The sequence below is a fragment of the Aethina tumida genome, chromosome 6, assembly GCF_024364675.1.
Source record: "Aethina tumida isolate Nest 87 chromosome 6, icAetTumi1.1, whole genome shotgun sequence".
Taxonomy (NCBI): domain Eukaryota; kingdom Metazoa; phylum Arthropoda; class Insecta; order Coleoptera; family Nitidulidae; genus Aethina; species Aethina tumida.
This window is the reverse complement of record NC_065440.1, coordinates 9,917,843-9,928,237: the sequence shown is the minus strand read 5'-3', so window position 1 is coordinate 9,928,237 and position 10,395 is coordinate 9,917,843. Positions and strand designations below refer to the sequence as shown.

At 28.8% G+C, this 10,395-nt stretch overlaps 1 protein-coding gene across 1 annotated transcript; it reads right to left on the bottom strand.

Annotated features, from left to right (window-relative positions):
* Positions 1–1,999: 1,999 nt before the first annotated feature.
* LOC109608079 (uncharacterized) lies at positions 2,000–3,000 on the bottom strand. Its single transcript, XM_020024517.2, has 3 exons — positions 2,862–3,000; positions 2,753–2,806; positions 2,000–2,701 (listed from the first exon to the last, which is right to left on the bottom strand). Exons 1-3 carry the CDS (start codon positions 2,911–2,913, stop codon positions 2,085–2,087), a joined length of 723 nt encoding a protein of 240 aa, XP_019880076.1. The 5' UTR covers positions 2,914–3,000; the 3' UTR covers positions 2,000–2,084.
* Between the last annotated feature and the right edge of the window lie 7,395 nt (positions 3,001–10,395).

The window sequence follows — 10,395 nt, the reverse complement described above, 5'->3', positions numbered from 1 at the left end:
GTTCACATAATATTGTGCTTTTCAAGTGGTGGACAATATGTTGAAGATGACGTCAGTATTGACATTAAATAGTATACAAAAAATGTTTAATTTTATATTTCAGAGTGAAAAGCTCCAATATTATATTTATGATACAATGTGGGAAACAATGGATTACAAAAATAGGAAAGCTTTAGTTATAATTTTGGGAAATACATCTAAGCCAATCAAATTTTATTTTATGGAGGGATTGGCAATAAACAATCTACTTATAATGAAAGTAATTCAAATTTTTGGAAATTTAATTTCAAATTCTAACCGATATTAATTATAGATTTTCAAAACTGTATATACTGGTGTCATGTTGGTATTTAGCTTAATGTGATATGTTCTGTAGAGTTTTACTCCGACAATTTAATTAAGTGACGTATAAATGGTACTGCATATACATATAAAATTTTTATATAATTCTAAAATTTAAATTTGTGAAGTTTGTATGTGTATTGTCTCTTAATATAGTTAAACTACCATCAACTGTATCATTAAATAATATAACATCATACCTATACTCCATTCAACATAGGTACCGAATGACATAAATTTAGTTACAATGTGTTTTTTTATGTATAGTTTTAAATTAATATTCATAAACTCGGGTTAATCGATACACTAGAGGTCATAAAATAAGTAATGACCTGATTTTAAGAAATAAAATATTTATCAGCAATTAACAATATAATATCAATTTCCGATTACGAATACACCAGAAATGATAAACTGATGACATTTTTTCTAAATAAGGAGACGTTTCATTTAATTAGTTAATTGTTTCAAAGCCGATATTGATTATAGATTTTCAAATCTGTATTCTTTGGTGTCATTATGACGTTTAGCATAATGAGACATGGTCGGAAGGGTTTTACCATTCAATAATGTATGTATCTTCATGTACGTACACAGTTTATGAGTTTATTTGAACATATTCGGAAATAACTTGGTTAACAGAGTTTTGACTGGCACGTACCATGAATATACGGTATAATATTTATATATATATATATATATATATATATATATATATATATATATATATATATATATATATATTTCTAAAATTTAAATTTTTGGAATGTTTGTATGTATTGTCTTTGGATAATGTTAAACTAGCATTAACTATATCATTGTATGTATATTCTAAATAAGGCATCAAACATTATATCTATACTCTATTCAAACTAGGTGCGGAGCAACACAAAATACGTGATCGTATGTAACTGATGGATAACATGTTTCTTTATGGTCAATTCGGAGGGGTTGACCCTTGTTGTTGCCAATTTCATACTTAAATTTTTGCCAGGATGGCATTCTGGCACAAAGATTATTCCATGATAAACTGATGACATATAAATTTTTTTACATAACGCGACGTTTCAATTAATTAGTTAATTGTTTTAAAGCCGATATTAATTATAAATGTTCAAAATTCTATAATTTGGTGTCATGATGATGTTTAGCATAATGTGACATGTTCGGAACGGTTTTACCATACAATAATGTACAGTACCTTCATGTACATACACAGTTTACGAGTTTATTTGAACATATTCGAAATCAATTTGATTAAGAGAGTTTTGACTGGCACGTACCATGAATTTAAGGTATAATATTTATATGTAGTTCTAAAATTTTTTGTATGTATTCATCATTATATGTATATTATAAATAACTCATCAAACATTTTATCTATACTCTATTCAAACTAGGTACGAAGCAACACAGTTCAGAAGGGTTGGCCCGTGTTGATACATACTTCATACTTTAATTTTGCCAGAGTACGTGCATATAAGTACCATGAACATGAGTTTAAAAAGAATTTATAAGTTAAGCAACAACTTCCTTGAGGCATTTTACAGTGATGAATTAAGAGTGAACCGAATAAACTGTGTTCATATCCACAAAATGACTTTATTGGAAATTTTATAGGAAATGTAATATTGGGTATTCATAAAAAGTCATAAAATTCGGCAACATTTTCAATTTTATTATTTTTAATAATAATTAAACAGCATATTTGATATTTATATTTTCACACATATATGGGTTATTTAGACACCTACTATATATTTTACACCACTAAGTCTCTTTGACATGATGTCCACTGCTTTGGTAAATATCTCGACAGCATTACTTACAACAGGTATTCCATCAGCAAGAGACTCCATGAAGTACCGGCTTAATTGAGCAAGCGTACTGAATGCCACTTGGGTGGAGGTTACGTCGACTTTGGTGGATAATTTAAGGATAGTATCTAACAGAGCTTTAAGCGCAGAACCAGATCCACCAACAGACAACACTCTGTCTGCCAAACCCATAATAATATTTTGTAATTTAGACACTAAAACTCCAGATAGACCAGCTGAAGCATCTTGAACTATTTGATTTATATTGTTCAAATTGTTGCCAATCCCTTTTATAACCTCTTTGATTATATTGAATGTAGTTCTTCCTATATTTTTAATGCTTTTCTGAATATCTATTCTAAGCTGGAGTATAAAATCAGGTAGTTGCTCTTCAGAAAGGGAACCTTCTGATTCAATATCGGAAATGGCTCCTTTGATAACGTATCCTACATTTGTGTTTATCTCTTCGACCATTGATAAGACAAGCTCTCTAGAGGCATTCTTAAGGTAAGCATTTATTATAGGATTTTTAAATACGTTAGCTACAATTTTTTAATGATAATTATTATTCTCAATTTGAGGTTCATACTTACGATTATTATTATTATTATTATTATTAGGGGTTGGTTTTGATAGTGGGAACCAAGCTACAAAAAAGTATTAACATAATGGTAAGTAGTAATTTGTGAAGTTTCAACTAACCTGAAGACACTGATACAGCACAAACAACAAGCATAAAAATAGCTTGTTTCATGTTGGTAATGATATTATTGTAAGTGTTTTTCAACAAAATTCCACTTCACTACTAAACAATACATATATATTTATGCTTTATATCATATAAAATTTATTTCTATTAATTTTATCTGAAAATTAAATTTTTATTATTATTATTTTATTATAAATTTTAACGGTGTGTGATAGTCCATTTGTTGTGGGTAGTAACTGAAGAATAACATTTCTTATTGGTCAGTTAGGAAGCGTTGACCCATATTGGTACCTACTTCTTATTTTAATTAATAAAATAGGTACCATGAATATGCTTTTATAAAATTTTATTATTGGAATTTGTGTAAGAATATATTACCTCTAAAGTTAAGCCAACAACTTCTCCAAGACCTTTTACAATGCTAAACAATTAAGAAGAAAAAGAATTAATAGAGAATCGAATAAAATTTGTTTATATTCACAAAATGTGTTTATTGCAAATTTTATAGGAAATGTAATGTTTCTAATTTTTATGCTTTGTGTTACTTCTAGGCTGCCCTGAAATTCGGAAATTTCTAAACAATATGTATACTATGTATAAATTTTTTCAATTTTGTTAATTTTCAAACTAAAAGCTCATATATACTTTCGTTTTTTAATGTAAATGTTAATGCTTTCGTGACCATTGCTTTCATATCTACAGTAGGAAAAGCGTTTGACCCGTCTGAATTTAAAAAGAGACAGTAGAAGTATGTGCCACAGTGGGAGACTTGCTGTCTTTATTGCACATAATATTTCTTTCAGGATTCAGATGGATCAAACTCTTTTTTTACTGTATAGTTGTTCGGGTTTATAGATCGACGTTTGTTGGAATTATTTCCTGACGTTTCGCTAGACATGAGTGGTTATCATCTTCAGAGGTCTGATTCGGTTCGTGTCACTTTGGCATCTAATTGACGACTAAGTGACAGCTTAGACAATTATGTCCTAGAAATTTCCTTCTGTACGTTCTTTTCTGCTTAGAGATTTTGGTGTTTTGGAGCACTGGTGTCCATATTTTATCAAGCTTCAAAGCTTCTTTTTTTCTGTTGAAGTTGTTTCTGTGTTTATGAATATAAATTGCTTTCTTAATCATTCTGTTGTGTTATCCAGTTGCCGACGCAAGCAATTGGGTATCTTCGAAATTTATCTTGTGATTTCAATACTGTCAATACTATTAAAAGTTTTGAGGAAATAAAAGTCCAATAACAAAGACACGTTAAATTAGCGCTTTTACTGTAAACTCTGCATAATGTGTATTATTATATTTTAGTTTGTTGTATGTCCAATGTGCCTTAGAAATAAATTTTACGAAGCACAATGCCTCGATAATAAAAGGAAAAAAATTGATGATTGACAATAAATTTTATAAAAGAATATAAATATGTCCAACGAATATTTGTTCTTAGATTAATATATTATTTTAACATTCATTTAGGTACAAGCAAAAATATGTATATTAAAAGCAATTCACAAATTTTAAGTAAGATAATTTAGTAGAACAACAACTCATCTTATATTAAACATCGTTTTAGAGATTGTTAGATTGTACTGGATTGTGGGCAGCATTCTTAGAAGATTCGTAATTGCTAAACATGCTGCAGCATTTGTACTATCAATACAAGTACCAATAATTATTAATCATATCATTTATATTAATCGAAAATTTGACTTAAATATTGTGATTAGGGACATGTGTATGATTAGCCTTTTGGTACACGTAAGTATTTTGATGTAATAAATAGGTCCTTGTTATTGAGGAAGTTGTCAATACTATCAAAAGCTTTGACGGAGTAAAAGTCCAATAACAAAGACACGTTAAATTGACCCTTTTACTGCAAACTCTGCATAATGTGTATTGTTATATTTTAGTTTGTTGTATGTGCGATGTGCCTTAGAAATAAATTTTACGAAGCACAGTGTCTCGTCGATAATGAAAGGAAAAAAGTTGATGATACAATAAATTTTATAATAGAATATAAATATATCCATCGAGTATTTGTCCTTAGATTAATATTTTATTTTAACATTCATTTTTTGGCTATTATTTTTCTCTATATTACTCTAAATGTGGAATTTTATTCATTATCTTCACTGTACTTAAGTCTAGAAAACATCAGTTATCCAATGTACGTATGTTTCTTCTACATGTATAAACTAAGTTGGATAATTGCTACTTCATTGCGTTGACTGACCCATTAATATTTTATTGTCTTTCAACTTTCATATCAACGAAAATGATTGTAAAAAGTTAGTAAACTTATTAAAAGTACCAAAAATAATAAGAGGCGTCGGTATTACATCCGATATTTGGTTAAAAAGCATCATGAAACAGAAGCGTAAGTAACTGGTAAGACTACACAACGAAATTAGAAATTAAATTTATTTATTTCAGATTGGTGAAAACTTTACAAAATTTCATGTAGGTTAACATAATTAAGTATACGACTTCAGCGACATTCTTGGGTTTGGGAATATTGTCAAATATTATTTTCTATCAGGCGAGTGCATTTTCAGTCTAAAAAGTACAAGTGTAAATAAATATTTTTTTAGATTGTGGACCATATTTCGATAATTCAAACAATTTTCATTGGAATTTTATATGTTCACATAATATTGTGCTTTTCAAGTGGTGGACAATATGTTGAAGGTGACGTCAGTATTGATATTAAATAGTATACAAAAATTGTTTGATTTTATATTTTAGAGTGAAAAGCTCCAATATTATATTTATGGTACAATGTGGGAAACAATGTATTACAAAAATAGGAAAGCTTTAGTTATAATTTTGGGAAATACATCTAAATCAATAAAGTTTTATTTTGTGGAGGGATTGGCAATAAACAATCTACTTATAATGAAAGTAATTCAAGTTTTTGGAAATTTAATTTCAAATTCTAACCCATATTAATTAAAGATTTTCAAAACTGTATATACTGGTGTCATGTTGGTATTTAGCTTAATGTGATATGTTCTGTAGGGTTTTACCCTGACAATTTAATTAAATGAGGTGTGACTGGTACTGCATACACGTATAAAATTTTTATGTATTTCTAAAATTTAAATTAGTGAATTTTGTATATGTATTGTCTCTTAATAAAGTTAAACTACCATCAACTGTATCATTATATAACATAACATCATACAATACAATAACATCAAACCTACACTCCATTCAACATAGGTACAGATTAACATAAATTTTATAGTTTTAAATTAATATTCATAAACTCGGGTTAATCGATATACATAAAACAAGTAATGATTTTAAGAAATAAAATATTTATCAGCAATTAACAATATAATATTAATTTCCGATTACGAATACACCACAAATGATAAATTGATGACATTTTTTTGTCAATAAGGAGGCGTTTCAATTAATTAGTTAATTGTTCCGAAGCTGATATTAATTATAGATTTTCAAATCTGTATTCTCTAGTGTCATGATGATGTTTAGCATAATGTGACATGTTTGGAAGGGTTTTACTATTCAATAAGGTACAGTATTTTCATGTACTTACACAGTTTACGAGTTTACTTGAACATATTCGAAAACAACTTGATTAAGAGAGTTTTGTCTGGCACGTACTATGAACACACTGTATATTATTTATATGTATTTCTAAAATTTAAAGTTTTGGAATGTTTGTATGTATTGTCTCTGAATAATGTTAAACTAGCATTAACTGTATCATTATGTGTATATTATAAATAACATATCAAACATTATATCTATACTCTATTCAAACTAGGTAAGGAGCAACATTAAATACGTGATCATATGTAACTGATGGACAACATGTTTCTTTTTAGACAGTTCGGAAGGATTGGTCCGTGCTGTTGCCAATCTCATACTTAAATTTTTGCCAGGATGGCATTCAGACACAAAGAGTATCTATGATAAACTGATGTCATATATATTTTTTTAAGTAACGCGATGTTTCTATTAATTAGTTAATTGTTTCAAAGCTGATATTAATTATAGATTTTCAAATCTGTATTCTCTGGTCCATTGATGATGTTTAGCATAATGTGACATATTTGGAAGGTTTTTACTATTCAATAAGGTACAGTATTTTCATGTACTTACACAGTTTACGAGTTTACTTGAACATATTCGAAAACAACTTGATTAAGAGAGTTTTGTCTGGCACGTACTATGAACACACTGTATATTATTTATATGTATTTCTAAAATTTAAAGTTTTGGAATGTTTGTATGTATTGCCTCTGAATAATGTTAAACTAGCATTAACTGCATCATTATGTGTATATTATAAATAACATATCAAACATTATATCTATACTCTATTCAAACTAGGTACGGAGCAACATTAAAGACGTGATCATATGTAACTGATGGACAACATGTTTCTTTTTAGACAGTTCGGAAGGATTGGTCCGTGCTGTTGCCAATCTCATACTTAAATTTTTGCCAGGATGGCATTCAGACACAAAGAGTATCTATGATAAACTGATGTCATATATATTTTTTTAAGTAACGCGATGTTTCTATTAATTAGTTAATTGTTTCAAAGCCGATATTAATTATAGATTTTCAAATCTGTATTATCTGGTGTCATAATGATGTTTAGCATAATGTGACATGTTTGGAAGGGTTTTACTATTCAATAAGGTACAGTATTTTCATGTACTTACACAGTTTACGAGTTTACTTGAATATATTCGAAAACAACTTGATTAAGAGAGTTTAAACTGGCACGTACTATGACCACACTGTATATTATTTATATGTATTTCTAAAATTTAAAGTTTTGGAATGTTTGTATGTATTGTCTCTGAATAATGTTAAACTAGCATTAACTGTATCATTATGTGTATATTATAAATAACATATCAAACATTATATCTATACTCTATTCAAACTAGGTAAGGAGCAACATTAAATACGTGATCATATGTAACTGATGGACAACATGTTTCTTTTTAGACAGTTCGGAAGGATTGGTCCGTGCTGTTGCCAATCTCATACTTAAATTTTTGCCAGGATGGCATTCAGACACAAAGAGTATCTATGATAAACTGATGTCATATATATTTTTTTAAGTAACGCGATGTTTCTATTAATTAGTTAATTGTTTCAAAGCTGATATTAATTATAGATTTTCAAATCTGTATTCTCTGGTCCATTGATGATGTTTAGCATAATGTGACATATTTGGAAGGGTTTTACTATTCAATAAGGTACAGTATTTTCATGTACTTACACAGTTTACGAGTTTACTTGAACATATTCGAAAACAACTTGATTAAGAGAGTTTTGTCTGGCACGTACTATGAACACACTGTATATTATTTATATGTATTTCTAAAATTTAAAGTTTTGGAATGTTTGTATGTATTGTCTCTGAATAATGTTAAACTAGCATTAACTGTATCATTATGTGTATATTATAAATAACATATCAAACATTATATCTATACTCTATTCAAACTAGGTACGGAGCAACATTAAAGACGTGATCATATGTAACTGATGGACAACATGTTTCTTTTTAGACAGTTCGGAAGGATTGGTCCGTGCTGTTGCCAATCTCATACTTAAATTTTTGCCAGGATGGCATTCAGACACAAAGAGTATCTATGATAAACTGATGTCATATATATTTTTTTAAGTAACGCGATGTTTCTATTAATTAGTTAATTGTTTCAAAGCCGATATTAATTATAGATTTTCAAATCTGTGTTCTTTGGTGTTATGATGATGTTTAGCATAATGTAACATGTTTGGAAGGGTTTTACTATTCAATAAGGTACAGTATTTTCATGTACTTACATAGTTTACGAGTTTACTTGAACATATTCGAAAACAACTTGATTAAGACAGTTTTGACTGGCACGTACTATGAACACACTGTATATTATTTATATGTATTTCTAAAAATTAAAAGTTTTGGAATGTTTGTATGTATTGTCTCTGCATAATGTTAAACTAGCATTAACTGTATCATTATATGTATATTATAAACAACATATCAAACATTATATCTATACTCTATTCAAACTAGGTACGGAGCAACATTAAAGACGTGATCGTATGTAACTGATGGACAACATGTTTCTTTTTAGACAGTTCGGAAGGATTGGTCCGAGCTGTTGCCAATCTCATACTTAAATTTTTGCCAGGATGGCATTCAGGTACAAAGAGTATCCTATGATAAACTGATGTCATATATATTTTCTTAAATAATGCGACGTTTCTATTAATTAGTTAATTGTTTCAAAGCTGATATTAGTTATAGATTTTCAAATCTGTATTCTCTGGTGTCATAATGATGTTTAGCATAATGTGACATGTTTGGAAGGGTTTTACTATTCAATAAGGTACAGTATTTTCATGTACTTACACAGTTTACGAGTTTACTTGAACATATTCGAAAACAACTTGATTAAGAGAGTTTTGACTGGCACGTACTATGAACACACTGTATATTATTTATATGTATTTCTAAAATTTAAAGTTTTGGAATGTTTGTATGTATTTCCTCTGAATAATGTTAAACTAGCATTAACTGCATCATTATGTGTATATTATAAATAACATATCAAACATTATATCTATACTCTATTCAAACTAGGTACGGAGCAACATTAAAGACGTGATCGTATGTAACTGATGGACAACATGTTTCATTTTAGACAGTTCGGAAGGATTGGTCCGTGCTGTTGCCAATCTCATACTTAAATTTTTGCCAGGATGGCATTCAGGTACAAAGAGTATCCTATGATAAACTGATGTCATATATATTTTTTTAAATAATGCGACGTTTCTATTAATTAGTAGTTAATTGTTTTAAAGCCGATAATAATTATAGATTTTCAAATCTGTATTCTGTGATGTCATGATGATGTTTAGCATAATGAGACATGTTCGGAAGGGTTTTAATATTGAATAATGTACAGTACATTCATCTACGTACATAGTTTACGAGTGTATTTGAACATATTCGGAAACAACTTGATTAAGAGAGTTTTAACCGACACGTTCCCTGAATATACGGTATAATATTTATAAGTATATCTAAAATTTAAAGTTTTGGAATGTATCTATGTATTGTCTCTGGATAACGTTAAACTAGCATTAACTGTATCATTGTATGTATGTTATAAATAACTTATCAAACATTATATCTATACTCTATTCAAACAAGATAATACCAAAGCTTCAAAGCTTCTTCTTTTCTTTTGAAGTTGTTTCTGTGTTTATGGGTTTCAATTGCTTCAATAGTCCCTATTGGACGTTTTGTAGTACTAATGTATACTTCTCTACAAAAACATGGTATGCGGTATATCCCAGAAGCTGTTTGATGGTCTCTCCTATCTTTGGCAGATCTGAGACTGTGTTGAATCTTCCTTGTTGGTATAAAAACAGTATGGATGTTATGTCTTAATAATATTTTTCCAATTCTATGGGTAACTTTACATATATATGGGAGAAAAGCTTTACCAATAGTGGGCTCACTAG